Source organism: Lindgomyces ingoldianus, assembly GCF_010093535.1.
Source record: "Lindgomyces ingoldianus strain ATCC 200398 unplaced genomic scaffold BDR25scaffold_2, whole genome shotgun sequence".
Taxonomy (NCBI): domain Eukaryota; kingdom Fungi; phylum Ascomycota; class Dothideomycetes; order Pleosporales; family Lindgomycetaceae; genus Lindgomyces; species Lindgomyces ingoldianus.
Window position 1 is genome coordinate 2,582,864 of NW_022985163.1, and position 18,576 is coordinate 2,601,439.

Here is an 18,576-nt window from a genome sequence, read left to right on the forward strand (position 1 = left end):
GGTAGCAATTGGTCGAGTAACCTCTTTCCTAAATGGGCTGACTATACCCCTGCAGAGCTCGGATCGTTGAGTGGCTAATGACTTTTGGTAGGCGACTGTACATCATGTCCTCGGTGCGCGTCGACTGTTTCCTCACCCTACATAGGACCGGTTTTAGGTCTCCTCCCCCTCATCATCCTTACCGGTGGCATCCTGCTGCAGTTCTTCACAATTCTTTCAGGTGCAATTAATAGTAGTCCCGTCACCCAATTCTTCTTTCTGGAAGCGAGTAACATCGGGAACATCCCAAACGCGCGGAATCCTTCCAGGTGGACCTTCTTTGCCATTTGTGGCGTCAACCCGAGCAATGGTCACAATGCCAACTGCGGGTCTTTGCTGCCTGCTCTACCTTTTGATCCCCCCCGCAACTTTGGCACCGATGACAACATCCCTAATCAGTTCATTAGGTACGACATCACATCGCCGCGTGTCTTCGAAGTTTCCCTCAGACGCTGATTGCACTTAGGACTCACCAATACTATTACCTTTCAAGGTTTATGTTTGGTTTTTACCTAATGGCACTATTTTTCGCCGTGGTAGCGCTCTTCACGGGGGTTCTTGCCCTCTGCAGCCGGCTAGGAGGATACCTCTCTGGCCTAACCACTGCTGTGGCACTATTATTCCAGACCCTGGCGGCTTCTTTAATGACGTGAGTATCTCGGCTAAGTCTTACTCCTTGCTATATACTTACTTTTTCAGCGCTTGGACAGTACAAGGGCGAGATGCATTCCGAAGTGGAGGTCATTCTGCCAAGCTAGGAGTCAAGCTATATGCCTTCACATGGAGTGCTATGGCTTGCTTTCTACTTTCGACCGTTTTGTTTTGCTGCGGTGGAGCTGTTGGGCGCGGCTCAACAAGCGTGCGCCGGAAGCGACCTACTAGATCGTCTCGTAGTCGAGGAAGTTTTTTGGATACTGAATCTCAACGCAGGGTCAAGGATGACTACTCGTGAAAGTAAATTGAATGCACAGGGTCTTAGAATTAGAATCTCTTCGTCATACATCCGGATCGTAAGTGGTCCACAATGCTCTCCCGTTTGTATGCTTATACTTGTAATGCATCAAAAAGACTGTGTTTATATTCTCGCTAACCTTTACAGTCACCAAGCGCTCAATCTAAAGTCGTCTGCATATTCGCATGGAACATGTAAAGTGAGAGATGGGAAGAGGTTCGGCTAGGTTGGATCCTCACACTATCATGATCCCGGTTGCGCATACAGCAATCGCAGCCTCCCCAAAATATTAATGAAGTATTTGCCAAACTATGTCTCTTTGACCGAGTTTAATATCCCCAACAAAAATAAAGGAATGACCAGGAGTGGAGTCTTATAGGCACAATCCCGCGCAAGAGAGACAGGAACAAAGCCTTAGATCTTCCCTAAAATTCCTTGGGGGGTGGCCATCTTGCTCACAAGTGCAGCAAATCCCCCGACCAAACACATGATGCCGCTAAAAATGGATACTTGTAAAAATCCGCCATATCTGTGGACAAGCACACCATTCACAGGAGGGCCAATCAACGCTGCAAGAGACGCCACAGCCATTCCCATTCCCATGTAGGTTCCTAGGTCTCGGGGGTCTACTGCGCAACGAGAAAAGGCTGCGGAAGCTCCGGAGATGATTGTTCCCGAAAAGAACCCAACTACAATCGAATATATGACAAACGCCGCAGTGGTTTCCACCCAGTCCATGCACAGTATGACTACGCCGGTGATGACACCCGCAACTGCGAAGATGTTCAATGGTCCGTATTTATCCGCCAGTATGCCAGGAATAATACGGCCCAACGTAGAAGCGGCGTTGAGAATCGCTAGCAGATACGAGGCCAGTGTTGCGTTCATGCCTCTCGTGACCGCGTATGTTGGGATGAAGAACAAGGGGGCGAACATGCCGAGGAACATGAAGAACAACGAGACTATCAAGAGAACATATCTTGCTTCCTTGAAGGGCGCGCTAATGAAGAAGTGGGTTTGCCGTGGTGGTAAGCGGGCGTTGATGACCACACATGCGAAAGCCATGAGGGGCGTAATAAGGAACCCGATGACTCTCACCGACCAGCCAAACCCTAACGAAGAACTATTCAGCATCTTTGCTAAAGCAATTGGGATGACAACGCCCCCAATAGACGATCCAGATACAACAATACCTAAGGCAGCTGCCCGTCTTTTGTCGAAGTACTGCGACACAGCCGCAAACGCCGGGAACTGGAGGAATGCCATCACTATTCCCATCAGAATACCTTGAGTGAGCATGAAATGCCAGTATTCAGTACTTAGGCTTGTCATCATCAAGGCAAAGATGTAGAGGACCGCAGCTGGCCGGATGACCTATTACTAGATTAGTAGACTGGGCCAAACGTTTGAGAGACCAGTTGACTTGCCCATGCTCCAAGCCGATCAAATAATGGTCCTCCAATGGAGCCTGCAGCGAACTGAATAAAGACCGAGAGGGATCCTATCCATGCAATCCTATCTGGGGATTCCTCGTGAAGCTGGTGTGTGATGTAGTATTCTTGAAACACTCCGAACGCATTGGAGAAGCCCAGACAGGAGAAGAATATGCAGGCTGCCCCAGCCGCAACAAGCCATGCTCGAAGGCCTCCATCTGGCGCTTCTCCAAAGCCGGAAGAATTGGGGGTGGTCGTCTCTTCGTCGAGATCGGCTGGGTTGATTGACTTCTGTTCTTCCACTTCATGCGAAACTTCGTGCCCTGTTCCAGCAGTCGTCATGCTGCAATAAGGAAGATGCAGTAGTTACTCTTGAAATTGTAGAGGCAGAGCAATTGAGGTACTTTGGCAGATTGTAGTGCAGTATAATGAAGCGTAGCACATGCTGAGTGAGGACGAGGTGAATCTTGAGACTCATTATATATCTAAGAAAAAAAAACCCCCTATGCTCGAAAAGTCAAGTATACTCGGAGATGAGGTCTCACGGAGATAGCTTGAGTAATATGGCAGATTCGGGCAATCGGTCATCGGATTCGGCAAATTGCGGGCGACACAAACCAAAACCGCAGATACCGACCTTGATACTGACATCCCGAAACTTGTCGGAATTTTTTTATTTCATACGCCAAATCAGAGGAAACCCCGTCGGAGATACTACATAGTCTAAGATTCTGCCCGGCAAGTTATACTTGACATTTGTAAACAGTCCAATGGGAATCACCTGTGGCCATAAGGAGTCACCATGATCGAGCATGAACGCCGGCGCAGAAGGCCAGCTGTGTAGGTTGTAGTCCTCTTTCGGTATTCAGTTTTAACGAGGGAATGCAGCTCTTGCTCTCTCTGTAGGAGACGCAAAATCCGATGCAATCGAGAATCTCCATGCAGCAACTGCATTCGGTCCAGAAACGAGGCTTGTATATATGAGACGCACACTTCTCTATCTCCACAAAAAAGCATTGGACATGAGCAGAACACTGAGCTAGGCTTAGCCTCCGATCCCCGAGAATGCCGAGAGTCTCACTATTCAGCACCTATCGATGGCACATCTAAGACTAGCACAGCGTCAACAATCCCAAGCTATTCGTCATCACCATTAGTGACTAGTTTAGCAAATGCATCGAGTCTTCCCAGCCAGGCATCTGCTCAGGATGTCGAATCTTTGAAAAGCAGGATCAGACAACTTGAAATGCAGCTTTCTCGAGTAACCCCAAAATCCACACGGTCTCCTGCTCCAGCTTCCATTGCCACCATAGAGACAACATCAACAGAAATAGGCGGAACATTTCATATCCATCATGAAAGCCGCTTGTTCGGCGAGTGTCATACTGTCACCCGCTGTGTTACACACAAAACGCGCCTCTTTGGCCAAAGTCATTGGGTAAACGGAGTTGCGCTAGTAAGCCCACGTACCGTGCTTTGGACTTCATTGGACAATAGATTAACTACCCCTAGTTCCGAGATATTATTGAGACGATTGATCCTCACGTACGAGAAGAAACATCAAAGGTAGTTTCTGGCATACAAAGATGCAAATCTTTGGCAAGAGTTATCAAATTTCAACGGGCGCCTCCCTGGCCCTCCCCACCAACAGCCGATTTACCCCGAAAAGACGTGTCGGACGAACTAGTCGATGGATACCTTCGAACGATTGAAACTGTCTATCGAATCCTGCATGTTCCTTCTTTCCAGCGAGACTACGAAGCACTCTGGGTGTCGGAAACTAAGCCTGACTCCGCTTTTCTAGTTCAGCTTAAGCTGGTACTCGCCATCGGAGCCAATGTGTACGATGAGAAATTCTCCCTGCGTTCCTCGGCCATACGATGGGTGTATGAGGCTCAAACGTGGCTTTCTGAGCCCCAATTCAAGTCACGACTCGGCATCCAATCTCTGCAGACAAACCTCCTCCTTTTGCTTGCTCGAGAAATAGTAGATGTTGGCGGCGCCGACTTTGTCTGGGTGTCGGCTGGCGCACTGCTCAGAACGGCAATGTCTATGGGCCTGCATAGAGATCCCGCACACCTCCCAAGGAGGACGAAATTCGCTGCCGAGATGCGCCGAAGGCTATGGAACACAACTCTAGAGATAATACTGCAATCGAGTCTAACATCGGGAGGACCTCCCTTCATTTCCCTCGAGGACTTCGACACTGAACCTCCAAGTAATTTTGATGACGACCAGCTAGTGGCCGATGATGCGGTGTCGAAAGCCGAAGACAATTTTACTCAAGTGTCGACAGCAATAGCTCTCCGTAAGACGTTTCCAGCCCGCCTTGCAGTAGCAAAATTCCTGAATGATCTCGGCTCCCAAGGTTCATACGAGGAGACGCTTCGACTTGATGCGGAGCTAAAAGCGTCATACAGAGCTCTTTGCCAAACTCTTCAAGGGTACAATTCACACACTCCCTCCCCATCTCACTTCGAAAAGTGTGCAACAGATTTCATTATGAATCGCTACCTCTCTTGTCTTCACATTCCTTTTCTTGCCCTGGGATTACACGAGAGCGCATATGCATTCTCCAGGAAAGTTGCCGTCGAAACCTCCCTCAAACTGTGGTGTGCAGCATACCCATCCTCGCCTATCATGGCTTCACAGTCCCGCCGCAATCATGGCTCGTCTGACCGACACGATCTGGAACGACTCGCACTCTGTGGCTCTGGCTTCTTCCGCACCTCCGTCTTCCAGGCTACTTCGGTCATAGCAGTTGAGCTTCGGACGCAATTGCATGAGGAAGAGAGTTTGGGTCCGATACCATTGCGACTGGATCTCCTTTCGGTACTGGGGGATGCGAAGACTTGGTGTCTGCGGAGTATCGAGGCTGGAGAGACTAATACTAAAGGCTATTTGCTCATCTGTTTGATTACTGCACAAATTGAAGGGCTTGTTCAAGGTCTTGAGAAGGATGAGTTCCCGAAGATGTTAGTTAAGGCCGCAGAAGAGGCTGAGGACATGTGCTTACCAATACTTGAAGACATGGTGGCCCAGTGTCAAAATAAGGGAACCTTGGATGGGCTGAACCAAATGTCGTTGAGTGTGCCACCCGAAGACTGGGATTTTATGGTATGTACATGTTGAAACACCACCACGAGGCTCCCCACCACTCACGATCTATCTTAGATGTCAGATACTCTTCTTAATTCCGGCAACGCGGAACCTATGAACTGGATGTTCAATGATGAAACGACGTACGAGCCGTCACTCTGGTGAGAGAGACCTCATAAACAGTTTCGTTAATACAATAAATCGTGTAGAAGTAATATGATAGAAGTAATTTGATAGAAGTAATTTGAGTGAATTGCTCATGATAAAGGCAGGCAGATTTGATATGGAACTAGGCATTTCCCATAGAGGCTACGGTGATAGCATAGTCCTTCGCCGTCTGATGCTTAGTGCGCCGCTTCTCTAGGAAGCGCTCACATGAGATAACTGCTGTACTGAATTACTTAGGTGGTGGTCTTCTAGTATGAAAGCTAGCACTTTATATTCAAGTACTACAGGAGGATGATTATTTCATTTGCTCTAAATGCAAAGAAAACTAGCTGGAGGACCCTGATGAGCTTCCGGAACTCATTACATCCCAGCGCCCATCCTTGAACACGCTCTGCAAAAGCAAAGCTACTTTCCGGGGAACTGTTTAGTGAAACGCGAACGGTGAACTATTGGCCAAAGGTGCCTACCTAGATAGAGATGTCAATTCCCTTCCTGTTTTCCTTCCACTGTCTATTTGCAGCCTAACATGCTGCAGCGCTGACTAATACGGGATAGCTTCTGCGGATCTGTCTGCACGCTAAGCCCATTCAATAGCTTGGCATTGCTCACCTCACTCAATCATCTGCGCTGCCGCCCATCAGGTTCGCAAACACCCCACCAGTTTGTGGCCCGTATCAGCTACCATGAATACGGCGCAGTTCACAATCTTGATTCGGCTTCCGTTCGTTCGTGGTAGTTTTGTTGATCCTCCTCAGGTAGAATCCAAAGCCATCCTAACTTCGCTGATACAGCCCTAACTTCTTAGGCGGACTGGAGCGCCGCAAAGGATCGTGCCTTGTGGAAGGTAATTTCCAAAACATCTAAAACAAGTGATCTAGACTGTGCGATCCCTAACGCATATCCGATTTCATGTACTTACTCTTTGTAGGGGGAGAACTGTACGAAACTTTCGGGATTATTTTCTCGTTTTGATGCTTATCCGTTTTCAGCGCGAACCGCTTCCAAGTCCCTCCTACTTTCATCCTCCAGCAAGCAGCCTGGCTGTATGAAAGACACCTTGACCATGTCCGCGCCCAAATGAAGAAAGTAGGGACTACAAATACTTCTACAACACCCGGTGTTGGTGGCAGTCACGCAACCATCGGCAGTGTGCCAATGAGGAGAGCCGGAAGTGGGAGTTCTGGAGGTGAGGGAACCAATGTTTTTTTTCTTTGGATGAATCGCTAATTTAAAGCTGTCTCTCGCACACCTTCTGCGATGTCTATACGCCATAAAGACAGCCCTGTCCTCCGAGGGGACTCTGGTGCTCCGGGTATGTTCGCTTCTTGCTTAAGGTTGGTGAATGTCCTCAGCTTATTGCTAATTTATTCAGCTCCGTCGCTCTCCCGCACGCCTTCAACAAACACAATCACCCAATCTAGGGCTCAATTTCAACAGGCTCAGCAACCTCATATTCGACTTGCGCTACAGCCTTCGGCTCGAGTCGGGCTGAGTGACCAAAGACCGTCTACTCAGGCGGCACGGTCTTCAAGCATAGAAGTCGAGAAAGAACGAGCAGGTCTAGAAGATCCAGGAATTATCGAATCAACTTCTCCTAGTTCTTCTGGATCCGAGTCTGGCTCTGAGGACCCGATTCACCGGAGCCAACTATTTAAAAGGCCGCCGCGATTTAGGGCACAAAGACCTCGAGAACACCTTGCTCCTGTAAATGAGCCCTATGAAGGGGACGAGATAGAGCCAAGCGTAAATGTATCGCTTCCATTTGCTAATGTTACGAGTAGTAGAACCAACACTTCTGAGAATGCTTTCAAGGATGTGTTGAACCCTCCATTATTCGGGCGTCTTCGCCCAACCTTGTCTTCAACTGCGCAAGTCTCCAGTAAGGCAACAGGTCTGAAGTCAGGACAACCAACGAAAGGGCCGTCCGCATCAGGAAAAGAGAAGACTTCCGATGCGAGCTCATCTATAGCAAGCTCCACAAGCGATGCCCCAAAATCTTCTATGACAAACTCCGGGCCCTTAAGTCCGAAGCACCGTATGGAGTTGGCTAGACTCAGCCCCAAGAAGCGTGGGTTGAAGGGAAGAAGGGAGGGAAGTGAAGGTACACCGAGCATGGGGAGTAGTTTCAGCGACATTGACGGTATGCCCTCAGATTCTTTCTTGTGCTTTCATCAATTGCTGGCGTCATCTTGTATAGCTATTGTCCTTTCAGCCGCCACCAGTCGGCATATTGCCGAAGCAACCCTACCAGACCTCGTGGCTGATCGAGGCTATTTTGGAGGCTCTGCAACACCGACGGGACGCAAATTGTTTGAATTAGAAGGCCAGAACCCTCACTCTCTTTACTATGCTAATTCCACACGATTGCAGACGCCAGTATGTCCCAGTCGGCATTGGAGGAGGCACTGCTCAGTAACATCCAGCATGGACGGATGAGCACACTTAGTCAGCTACGGTCGAGGTATCTGTGAATCTTCTAGTAGAGTTGTGTTCGTTTGAGTGTAATTATAGAAGATGGAGTGGGAACTATCGACATGCTATTTGGCGAGCTTCCTTTGAGTTGGCAAGGTGCATAACGCTTCTAGCCGCAAATGATTCCAAACCAATATAGTGTGTTTGTAACTGAAGGCGCGTGCAGTCGCGTGAAGTGAGTGAGAGAATCCAAAAGGCTTGGCGCTCGAGGCGGTTGATGAATTCGTCATCTTCGCAAACACAAACACAAACGCAAGCGCAAGCGCAAGCGCAAGACCCTCTCAGCTACATCGCTCCTTCGGCCGCCTTAGTTCCCGAGGTCTTCAACCCTCGTGCTCCTTCAACCAACTCGCTCCCCTCAACCAACTTGCTCCCTCAGCTATCCGAGAGAGCTATTTGATACGATGGTACTACCTGTTATCCGAGTCGACGACTATGGCGAGACGCCTCCGGTTACTCTCAGATACGTTTATGGAGATAACGAATTGGACTTCAAGCTCGTGTACATTACTGTCAAGAAATTGCAAAATCACCCTGGCCGCGGCTCGCTTGAGAAAGTCAATAATCTAAGAGGAGGTCAAAGTAAGCTGCCGCATCTGCCATAAATATTAGACAATAAGCTAAAGACTCGTACCTAGCTTTTCAGCTGAAGGAGTGCGATGATGCTTTCCTGGCTGTGTTTTGGGACTGCGCAGCTCGCCTCGTAGACTACTTTGCGGACTTCCTGAAACATGACACTCCCATAAACCAAAGCCTTTGGTTCCATCTTCTCGACATTCTGAAGGACGTATCGAAACTTCCGCACAAGTTCTACCTTGCTCGCCAACCAAGCTGTTCTCACGCGGAAGAGTTCAATGAGAACCTTGAGGGTACACTAAATCTCATGAATAAGATCATAACAGGCAAGCAGAGAGGATACCGCTCTGTAGTGCACCACAACAAAGAATTGACCATAAATACCGAGACTTGCCAGGGAGATTTCAGGTCAGGGCTCACGGAATGGCAACAATTTCTTTTGCGTGATTCGCCTGGATTCACTGTTCCAACCGATTGTTGGGTTAACCATCAAGACGTTGCTCTAGTGGAAAACCAAGAAAGTCAATGCCATATTCCAATGGGGGGGTTGGCTATTATCCAACGCCACACGTCAAGATTACGAACTCTAGCCGCTAGCTACACCAAGAGCTCCTCTTTTCAGCAAGAGCAGAACCAAACCCCAGAAGACTTCCTCGCCGAATTCGACAACCATGCGTTCCAAGTTGCTGAGTGCTCATCCGGCACATTCAATGGACGCACAGCTATTTTTCAGCCCATGTATCTCAGTCGCGGATCAAGTGCAGTGCCTAGGAGGTGGTCTAGCTACAATGACCCTGCTGGATTAACGGAAAAGCCGGATTTGTCGGAATTAGCCGAGCATGCTGGTTAGTTGTTCCCCCCACTCGAATCCAGCTGTATAATCTAACGTTTTGTAGGCATTTTAAAGAGAGACGTAGAGCCCGTAGAACACCCTAAAGGTAATAATAACTTTCAGATGCTCAGGATCTCTATATATAGCAACCATAAATCATAATTTTAGAATGATAATGGAACGGACCAAAATCAAAAATAGACCTTACCAGAATGGGATGCCTCGCCCTGGGACATGGAAGACGATGGCATGGGACCCGACAGCCTCGTCATGTGATCGAATCACGTGTGAAGAAGGGGATCATATTACTCAAATGGCTGTCGTGCTCTGCGCAACAGAGCGACAAAGCAAGCCAAAATTAATTGTGTATATAGTCACATAATCTCCCTTTCGAGGAAGGGCTTAGTTCACCTTCCGTTTAACACATGATCCACCCTGCAACCTATTCTCACACTTGATATATCTTGCATCGTCTCCTTCATAGGCTTACTGCAAAACCTTCTCATTGTCATTTTTTACGCAGTCTCGCACTCCAACATCCATGTGCGCCGAAGAGGGACTCTACATCTCCCCATCCACCGCATAACAGTACTCTTTTGGACTTATAAGTACGTTGTAATAAAATGCTACTAAATGATGTAAACCTCTGTGTAGCTATACTATGCTATAAACTACTGGAAGGTTAGGTGCAGGCAGTATGCTTAGAATTGAAGTGTAAAGTATAAGTAATTAATCTCCGACCTGACCTTACCAGTACGGGGCATTAGCGGCGGAATCTCATCCCTAAATCTTTCGATTTCACGCGAATCTGCCCCTAACAACACGAACGAAGACATCCCACGAATATTGCATCGCAACATACCGCCGGCTCCAAAAGTTGTGGAAGCTCGGCTGTCGCAGAGGTCCGAGGACAACAGCCCAAAGACAGATAACAAGCCAATCGAGCAAACGCACGTCGGAGAAGTTTGCAGATGCAATGACAGCCATAACCTACCACCTTGTAGGAGATATAAAGGACATAAGATAGCAAGATCAAGAGAAGAACGCATCGCTGACGGAGTTAGTGCTATGGCTAACTCAACGGTATGGTCACGTGGCACTACGTGGCACTACGTGGGATGCGGGGGTAAGTCGACGAGCCGATGTTACCCACTGAACCACACGAACTAATCTCCCGAAGTCCGGCCATCTTGGTGGTACTTGTACCATATGCCATGTCTAGTCATTGTATTCGAAACATTGTCCTCTGGCCCCAAAAATTTGTGAGGCTGAGTATCATTCTTCAGCGGCGCTAGAGCCGCGAAATACCAATCTCTCCACACACACACGCACACACTATACCCGTACCTATTTCCGGCGTTACGAGCTCGACATTCAGTCCCCTGTATTCTGTGCCTCAGCGATGTCTGGAATCGATCGGTCAATCGGCGGGGTTGCTGGAGAACTTGGCCGGTTTGGATTGGCGAAATATGGGGAGAACGGACATACTCAAGATCAACAAGCTCGGCGCACCCCATATGTGCTGAACTACGGAGTATACATCATATACATCATCGCCACTGCTATTCTCAAACCCGCCAAACATACTCAATGACGCAATAGGAACAGCTCAGCATGTCGATAAGGAACCAGCTTCGTGTTTTGAAACACGCCTCACGCTTTACTTGCTGCAGTCTCAAGCCGTTGACGGAAGGTACTTTACTGTACGTTCCCTTTAGTATAGCATATCCTATTAGCTCTATGGAAGGGTGCCGGTGACACACCTATTCTTAGCCTCGTGATAAGAAATAGCGATATTGGGGGTCGGTAACGGATCAACAGGTGCGCAAAACGTCGTGATGAAGTTGCTATCTGCCTTGTCCGCAGTCAGTCCAAGCAATGTTGTCACTTGACGATCGAAAGACGCCGCCTATACTGAATACAGTTGTTGTAGGAAGAAAAAGACATCGATGAGAGGAGTATAAAAACTGTAAGGGATAGCCACTTGAGCTCCATTCGACAACACTTCAAGCAACGGCTTAACCACATGAACCACAACATTGACATCAGTTTCGAAGATGCATTGTCAATATACTCTCCTCGTTCTCCTCGCCTCTGCCATCGGCACTTCGGCTCGAGCCATAGCAACGCGAGCGCTGAAAGACAATCCCGACGAAGGCGTCTACCTTGTCGATTGCGGTTCGACTATGAATGAATCTCCCTCCGACCTAAGCGTGCACGATTATGTTTACTACTATAACAATGACGCCGATGGTCAGAAAGGGGAATATCCCGAAATCACTGCCACGCCCACCGATCCAGGGCCACACGACGGCTTCATCTACCACATTAACTGGGATAGCGGCACGCAGTCCGAACCCATCACCGCAGACCTGCAGGGCCGGAAGTTCAGTCTGTACAACCTGGAAGACGACGGCAGTGCCAAGAAAGGCGACAGGATTAAGGCCATCGCCAAGCTCGATAACGAGGAACTGAGCTGCTACAAGTATGGCGGGGAGGTACCTGACAGCCTTGCGAACGGAAGCCTGTTTAAATGCTCTGCGTATTACCGCTGCACTCGCGACTCTCACTGGTCGCGATCTGCGAAAATGATTCTCTACAACGCCACGACAACCGTAAGCGACTACCATATCTGCGGCACCGGCCAGACGGCCGATCCCTACTTTGCCTTCGGCCAGTACTCAACATGGGCCGAGACCATGCAGCAACCCGGCTACGGGTATAAACTCGGCGGGAAAAAAAAATGCAGCATCTCCTTCAGCACCTCCAACGTCGACCAGAACAGCACCTCTCCCATCAGCGTAGGAGACGTTACGCGCTTCTGGTACTCCGCCGTCGCGCCCAGCATCGCAAAATCAATCGAGTACAAGGAGGGGCAGATAGACTACTGCTCGATCACTTATCCATCCGGCGGCTATCTGGCCGTCGTGCAGACGCAGGACGAGAATCCAGATGTGCATGACGAGCTCCAGTATCACTTCCAGGTTAGTTGTGAGGATAAGAAATGCGATTCGCAGACAGCGGTTTCAGTAATTACGAATATCCTAGGCGGGATTGCAGGCTTTGCCACTTCCCTGGGAGCGGTTCCTGGGCTTATTCAAGGCGGTGTTACTGCGGCTAATGTCCTTTGCGGTTTTGGCTAAGGAGGCTAGGGCTGATGCTCAATTGTTTTCGATTGTAAACATTTTGCTTCATTTCTTGAAGGTGTGCTTGGAGGAGTGACAAAGAGATTTTTGTATTTATAACGTTGCTCGAATTGATGAATGATAGGTTTTGTCGAACTAGAATCTTTCGCGACACCACAGCATGGCTCGCCTCTCGGCATCGAGCTTGGCAACAATTGGTTCTAGCATTAACTTTACCATAGCTGTAGCCTCCGGCGCCTCTCCGGTTCCGATTCCAACTAGTAGCGGGATATTCCATTCTAGAATCACATTTGTGCCGCCTAAGCTCACTTCCATTACCGTTCCGCATGGATACTGCTAGTTCTAGAGCAACTTGAGCATGTTTAGTGGCACAATAACGAGGAGAGTAGGGGCCTTTCCCACAATACTAGCGATTGGGGCTTGAGGCTCTTGTGGACTCACGATGATGCAAATACTCGCTTCCCTCGTCTCAAGCCCCTTTCTATCGCCATTCTAGTAAGTTTGATCGTGTGGCTAGTGTTCATTTCAGCCTGCTTATGGCACCGGTCCGATTTCATAGATGGCCACACCGACTTCCAGTTCCTCTGAAGCAGAAGAATCTCGCCCGGCTTGATAACCATTGAAAAGACGAACCCTCCACAATTCTATTCTGTGTAGAATGTTACGTACTGTATGTTGGATCTTTGATCGATAGGCGCTGCAGCTGGAGCAATGAATACAGGCGCTGCTGCGAAGAGAGAAAAGAAACAGAGAGGAAGGCTAGACCATGGCGATGATATTAAACAAGACGGATAGCGAAAGGAACGTGCTTATAAGAAATGGGTTTGGAAAAAGAGAATTCGGTGCAAGGGATTGATTTCAGTGTGGTAAAATGGAGATAACTGGCACTCACATATATATATATATATATTTTTTTGAGAAGAGCAAGATTTTTACTCCCTTGGTTAAGATGATGATGATGATGTCTTTATTACGCCCGGCTCTAGCCTAGAGGGCACTAGTATGTTATTACCTAAGCGCTTCCTTGGTGCCTTGGTTAAGTATAGACAGCCAGAGGAACGATACGGTCCACCATGAGCCCCGTGCGCAGTGGCTAACTGGACCGCCAAGCATTAGCGCAAATTGAAGCCACGCTCACTTCGCCGAGATAGGTATCTAGAATGAGAATGTGAAGAGAAAGAAGCCGTGTAGCGAAATAATTTCCTCGCCAAGAAAATGAGCTCTTCAAGATTTTGACTCTGCAAGGCTTACTGAGCGGTGAAATCCCTAGCCCATCTGAGCCAGGGCCCTCCGTCCCTCCTACCCGCTTGAAATATCTACGAATTCGTACTCAACACCCTTCGCGGTACAATCTTAAACGATGCAGATCCTTTCTGACCTCCGTTAATTCGCTCAATTAACAAGCCACAGATGAACTTCTATCGCGTAGACCGAACCCTCTCACACCAACTGGTATTTCCAATCCTTCCTTATCCCGAGCACACACGGCACCTTTGCTCCCTTCATCAAACAAATCACGTCACCCATCTGTATCAATTCCCGAGCAGTACCAATTGAATTTATCCTAGCCGACTTTTATCAACGGCCACGAAGTATCCATTGTTCCGGATTACGTTCGCAAAGGGTTCGGCAGTTAGGGCCATCCTTTCCATACCTGTTTGAGAGAAATGCACAACATGTCCCCATCGGAATCAGGTTGCAGGTCGGTTTTCAGAGTGTCAGCCTGCCAACATGTTCCAAGGTGAGATTGAGAACGGCTAGAAGCTGCTTTGCTTTGGTGATGATGGGACATGACCGCCTATGATATAGTGCCCGATACACTATGCGCTCGACTTCTGGGGCGCGGCGAGTATCAACATAATGGCCGCGCAGCCCAAGCTGGACCGTGAGGCAGGGGAAGATGAGCCAGTCGCGGAAATTATTGTCTTTGAGTCCTTCCGGCTTGGGGTATGTACCGAAATGGCTCCTATGTCCTCGATAAGAGTGCACCAAAGGACCCGTTCTCTTTCATATTCTTGTACACTTGTGTCCGATATAGGTTCTACCTAAGACTCTAGGCCTTCTACGTCTCGCCCCACATCGGTGACTCTGAACTGAGCAACCTCCGCGACAGATTCCAGTATTAATCCGGTCACAAAGAGCTCGTCCCAGCGCTTCCAACGAGGCGTATTAATGCACGATTGGGCGATTTTGAGGCCTGTACTGGTGAGATTTTGTGTACGTATTGTAACTATTACGGCCCACGCGATCAGTACGAGTAGTACTATTTGATTAAAGTACACTGTACTCTAGTTGAAATAGCTAAGGTTATAGGTCCTTAGAGACGCAGCATTAAGGTCTAATTAGCTATAAGAAAACTGATTCTCCCTAGTGACTCCCTAGTAACAAGAGCAGAGAAGTCTAAAGCTCGCTACTTACTACCTTATGCCATAGGCAGTTCTTCTAGAGTTGAATAGCCTCAATCGTCAGTTACCGTACGAATAGCCGCAATAAAACACCTCTCGCACTCGCAACTAGTAGCTGGGATAGTAAGGAAATTGAGGGCAGAGTTAACCTTATGCTCCCTTGGTAGGTGCTGAACAATATGGTTATAGCCATCCACTACCTTTGCAGCGCCGCGAGAGCCTTGCTCATGACGCTAACAGCAGAGCTAGAGGCAAATTACCTTGCCCTGCTCCTCTAGGAGCGCTAAATCTGTGCCATGAGCCCACACCTTTGACGGCGTGCGATTGCCTTGCAACGTTGTCCTCGCAAAAACTTTCGGCCAATCAGAGCCCTAGAAAACCCCTGGACGCTCCCCGCAGGCCTACTACTCGCCAGAGCCCTCCTACTCCTCCAGAATCGCCATACAAATTCCCTAAAACGGCAATACGATCCGCACTACATACTGTACCTAGGGCATCATTAAACGTACGGTGCGGCTCACGAGCTCGGTACGTTCGTACTGAACACGTGACCTTTACGGGATTTGAACGAGTTCCGATTTCACACCATTTGTCATAGAACTCTGGCATACCACCATTGCCCCTTAAGGATCTGGCAGCAGATTGAGGCCCCAACGCTCCCTAACAGGTTGAGACACCCCTACTATAGTGGCCAGAGTCCTCCCATCCAGGTAGGCTGTACGTAAATAGCATATACAATTCGCCGCTGACAAGAACATCTTAAGTGTTATATTTTTTTCGTACACTACTAGGCCAAGATGTTTGGGCGTTGATTGGAAATAGAGGCGGATAGAAAAGTCCGATCAAGGGTGCCGACGCAGTCTTCAAACCAGGGGTAAACCGAACTCTGACGATTACATTGTATCTTTTCGTGGACTGGCTGATACTCCTTTCAGCTTGTACAAACAGGATTCGAAGCTCTGTAAGTGTCTCCTCAAAAAATCCTGAGATGGACTTGAGCGATTGATGAAATAGCTGCAGGGCCTGCCTCTGGTGGGGAAATAATTACCTCACATAAGGTTTTTGTGCATTAGGGCATTCTCTGATGCCTGAGCTACTACTGTTTGCACGTGTAACCTCACCGTGGAAGCAATGGAGCGATTCTAGCACAAAACAACGAGTTACTACCCTGGAGTCTGGCCTCGATCCACAGCTACTTGCTTTCTCAGACAGATATCAAGTGCTCCGGGCAAACCAAGCATTGATCCAGGCATTGCGGAGTCATTTCAAACCGATTCGATAGAGCCAAGGTAAAGAGGAAAGATGGAGAAGTAACGGCAGCCAGAGGATGGGAGAGGAGCTATTGACCAACCGTAAAAGTTCGGGCTAAGGGTAGAATGAGGTACGGCATGAAGGGAGCATAGGGGACGGGTCTGCTCGCTCCCCGCAACGAACCAACAACAATAGAGTTTTCGATGTCTGGTGATCTCTTCGACTGGCTGAGCGCAAGCACGCCCTGAGATTGAAGCTCCTGGGGTGATTTACAACACTATCAAGGCACACAAGTCCGTATACCTAAATGACAACATCCTGCACGAGGAGCTTCCGAGCACAATCTTCTGAACACAATCTCATCATATCCGACCGTAAAGGGAGTAGCACCACGGGAATGTTCACGAACTGGGCCTTGCCAAGGAGCTCGGCAACGAGCGTTGTGCGTTTTTGGCACTCGCGCCGCGGCTGGCTTGTGGAATACGGTATTCCCATGTGTACTTCGCCACAATATATGAGCCTTGCAGCCTGGCAATCAAAGCTTCTTATATGACCTCACTTTCCCATCCGGATTTCTCACAAGCTTAGCATTAAGCTTTCTTTAAGATCCTAATATTCTCCAACCTCACAATTACTCTTAATTCTGAAGGGCCGGCACATTGTTCAAGTCGCACAGCAGGTCAAGCTTGCCCTGTCGCCCCAAATGGCGAAGACAAGCGACGAACGCAGCAGCTTTATGCATGTACCGCTCGAGCTGCGGAATGAAATCTACGGGTACCTAATGGTCGATCTTCCTCCCGCCCTCCAGGTCCCGCCGCACCTCAACGAATCTGCCCTGCACTTTCTGTCACGCCGCCTCCCCCACTGCCTTCTCCTCAACCACCAAGTCTTGGAAGAAGCAACCATAGCGTATTTGGGTCGCACACTGCTTATCATCAGTGGCACCGGATTCGCTAGCCTCGATGTTCTATTATCGCGATTTCCGAATGATATCGCATACAACAGCGTTCACCGACTCGACTTCGCCTACCCACCGGACCGCTACGCCCAATCGTGCGAATCCAAGCCTCCACTTGCGCCTGCTAATTGTGTATATGATTTTGTCTCACGTTGTCCTGGCCTTCGTCACCTCACTATGGCAGTCTTAGGAAACATGCTGGTTACTGCCGGCATGGGAAATCAGGTAGGACGAGTAAGAACAATGAAGGAAGTAGAGGAAAGGATGGGGTTTACGCGGGTGTTCGAACACAAGAGCTTGCAGACGCTTCAATTGGTTTGTAACGATGGAGTCGAGTATGCCCGCAAGGAAGTAGATCTGTCAAGTCTCTTCCAGTCATTTGCAAAGTGGTTTGTGGAAGAAAGCAGCAAGAGAGGACGTAAAATATCGTTCCATGTTAAGATCTGTCCTTCAAATAAATACAATCACAGGAATCCAGAGCTGGGGTGGTACACGGCTGGTCATGTAACATCATATTACTATCAGGACTTCTTTGGGTAAGGAGGGAGCTTTATTTGAGACGCATTATGTAGCATTGAAAGCTTCAGACTCCGTGTCTTCCCTAAAAGTTCTTAGATTTTGAATGTATGATAAAGACAACAGCCTAGTGGAACCGGTCGACAAGCATATTCAGGTACAGAAGTTTGTTTAAGCTGTATTTGAATGGAAGCCGATTTCGCTGGTGAGCACATCGCCGAAATAAAGGGAAGGTGTACAACGTCGAGTTGATGACGAAATTAACAACAGGAGTAATAAGAGGACAAGTTCGGGCTTCTTAGGTGTACAGCTAAGCGATTACTCTAACTTCAGTACGGATCTGTATTGTTCATGGCACGTGACATTACCATATGACTAGATTATGCTCAGCCTCGGGACCGAGATCCCCCTCCTCCATGTCCAAATAAGTACTTCCTAACTAGGGAGGCCCACTCCAGAATCCCACCTGTGGATTTATTAGCAATTTTTCCCCTGTTATGCTCCATTCTGCTGAATCCAAGATCTGGTGGGGAAGAGTCACGTGACTCGATGGCATTTGCTTCCGCGAATCTATTGTTCCCGATCTGACGTCCCTTAGGCCTTACCACATCTCCCGCGGTTCTACTTTGTTCCTGTAACGACGTTGCTTGAGTATTTCTAACACTTACAAGAGCAGTGCGGCCTTGAGCGTTCTAACACAAATCACAGGAGGAAACATAACTGCTTGTG

The 18,576-nt window shown here is 48.6% G+C and overlaps 7 protein-coding genes across 7 annotated transcripts; 6 read left to right on the forward strand and 1 right to left on the reverse strand.

Annotated features, from left to right (window-relative positions):
• Positions 1-77: 77 nt before the first annotated feature.
• BDR25DRAFT_331080 (SUR7-domain-containing protein) lies at positions 78-991 on the forward strand (the record flags this gene model as incomplete). The annotated part of the gene is made up of 4 exons (XM_033692595.1): positions 78-87; positions 158-446; positions 506-688; positions 739-991. 4 exons carry the CDS (start codon positions 78-80, stop codon positions 989-991), a joined length of 735 nt encoding a protein of 244 aa, XP_033554140.1.
• A 327-nt stretch (positions 992-1,318) lies between these two features.
• BDR25DRAFT_371357 (monocarboxylate permease-like protein) lies at positions 1,319-2,944 on the reverse strand. Its single transcript, XM_033697188.1, has 2 exons — positions 2,419-2,944; positions 1,319-2,365 (listed from the first exon to the last, which is right to left on the reverse strand). The coding sequence occupies exons 1-2, from the start codon at positions 2,764-2,766 to the stop codon at positions 1,406-1,408; spliced, it is 1,308 nt and encodes a 435-aa protein (XP_033554141.1). The 5' UTR covers positions 2,767-2,944; the 3' UTR covers positions 1,319-1,405.
• Positions 2,945-3,195: 251 nt separating this feature from the next.
• On the forward strand, positions 3,196-5,689 carry BDR25DRAFT_251952 (uncharacterized protein; the record flags this gene model as incomplete). The annotated part of the gene is made up of 4 exons (XM_033686152.1): positions 3,196-3,264; positions 3,313-3,880; positions 3,937-5,541; positions 5,599-5,689. The coding sequence occupies exons 1-4, from the start codon at positions 3,227-3,229 to the stop codon at positions 5,686-5,688; spliced, it is 2,301 nt and encodes a 766-aa protein (XP_033554142.1). The 5' UTR covers positions 3,196-3,226.
• A 659-nt stretch (positions 5,690-6,348) lies between these two features.
• BDR25DRAFT_300277 (uncharacterized protein) lies at positions 6,349-8,293 on the forward strand. The gene is made up of 7 exons (XM_033689338.1): positions 6,349-6,446; positions 6,497-6,572; positions 6,620-6,629; positions 6,681-6,877; positions 6,926-7,003; positions 7,064-7,831; positions 8,062-8,293. The coding sequence occupies exons 1-7, from the start codon at positions 6,375-6,377 to the stop codon at positions 8,160-8,162; spliced, it is 1,302 nt and encodes a 433-aa protein (XP_033554143.1). The 5' UTR covers positions 6,349-6,374; the 3' UTR covers positions 8,163-8,293.
• A 2,587-nt stretch (positions 8,294-10,880) lies between these two features.
• BDR25DRAFT_300278 (uncharacterized protein) lies at positions 10,881-11,180 on the forward strand. The gene has a single exon (XM_033689339.1). It carries the CDS (start codon positions 10,974-10,976, stop codon positions 11,163-11,165), a length of 192 nt encoding a protein of 63 aa, XP_033554144.1. The 5' UTR covers positions 10,881-10,973; the 3' UTR covers positions 11,166-11,180.
• A 94-nt stretch (positions 11,181-11,274) lies between these two features.
• Positions 11,275-12,833, forward strand: BDR25DRAFT_45395 (uncharacterized protein). The gene has a single exon (XM_033698591.1). It carries the CDS (start codon positions 11,629-11,631, stop codon positions 12,712-12,714), a length of 1,086 nt encoding a protein of 361 aa, XP_033554145.1. The 5' UTR covers positions 11,275-11,628; the 3' UTR covers positions 12,715-12,833.
• A 4,149-nt stretch (positions 12,834-16,982) lies between these two features.
• Positions 16,983-18,099, forward strand: BDR25DRAFT_390829 (uncharacterized protein; the record flags this gene model as incomplete). Its single annotated transcript, XM_033698117.1, has 4 exons — positions 16,983-17,867; positions 17,904-17,925; positions 17,974-18,004; positions 18,041-18,099. Exons 1-4 carry the CDS (start codon positions 17,077-17,079, stop codon positions 18,097-18,099), a joined length of 903 nt encoding a protein of 300 aa, XP_033554146.1. The 5' UTR covers positions 16,983-17,076.
• Between the last annotated feature and the right edge of the window lie 477 nt (positions 18,100-18,576).

Bases quoted from the DNA above. Each gene is read 5' to 3' on its own strand.
- BDR25DRAFT_300278 (XM_033689339.1), top strand. From the start codon at position 10,974: ATGTCTGGAATCGATCGGTCAATCGGCGGGGTTGCTGGAGAACTTGGC.
- BDR25DRAFT_45395 (XM_033698591.1), top strand. From the start codon at position 11,629: ATGCATTGTCAATATACTCTCCTCGTTCTCCTCGCCTCTGCCATCGGC.
- BDR25DRAFT_371357 (XM_033697188.1), bottom strand. From the start codon at position 2,766: ATGACGACTGCTGGAACAGGGCACGAAGTTTCGCATGAAGTGGAAGAA. The intron at 2,366-2,418 runs GCAAGTCAACTG...ATCTAGTAATAG, and splicing joins TTGATCGGCTTGGAGCATGG to GTCATCCGGCCAGCTGCGGT.
- BDR25DRAFT_300277 (XM_033689338.1), top strand. From the start codon at position 6,375: ATGAATACGGCGCAGTTCACAATCTTGATTCGGCTTCCGTTCGTTCGT. The intron at 6,447-6,496 runs GTAGAATCCAAA...CTAACTTCTTAG, and splicing joins GTTTTGTTGATCCTCCTCAG to GCGGACTGGAGCGCCGCAAA. The intron at 6,878-6,925 runs GTGAGGGAACCA...GCTAATTTAAAG, and splicing joins CGGAAGTGGGAGTTCTGGAG to CTGTCTCTCGCACACCTTCT.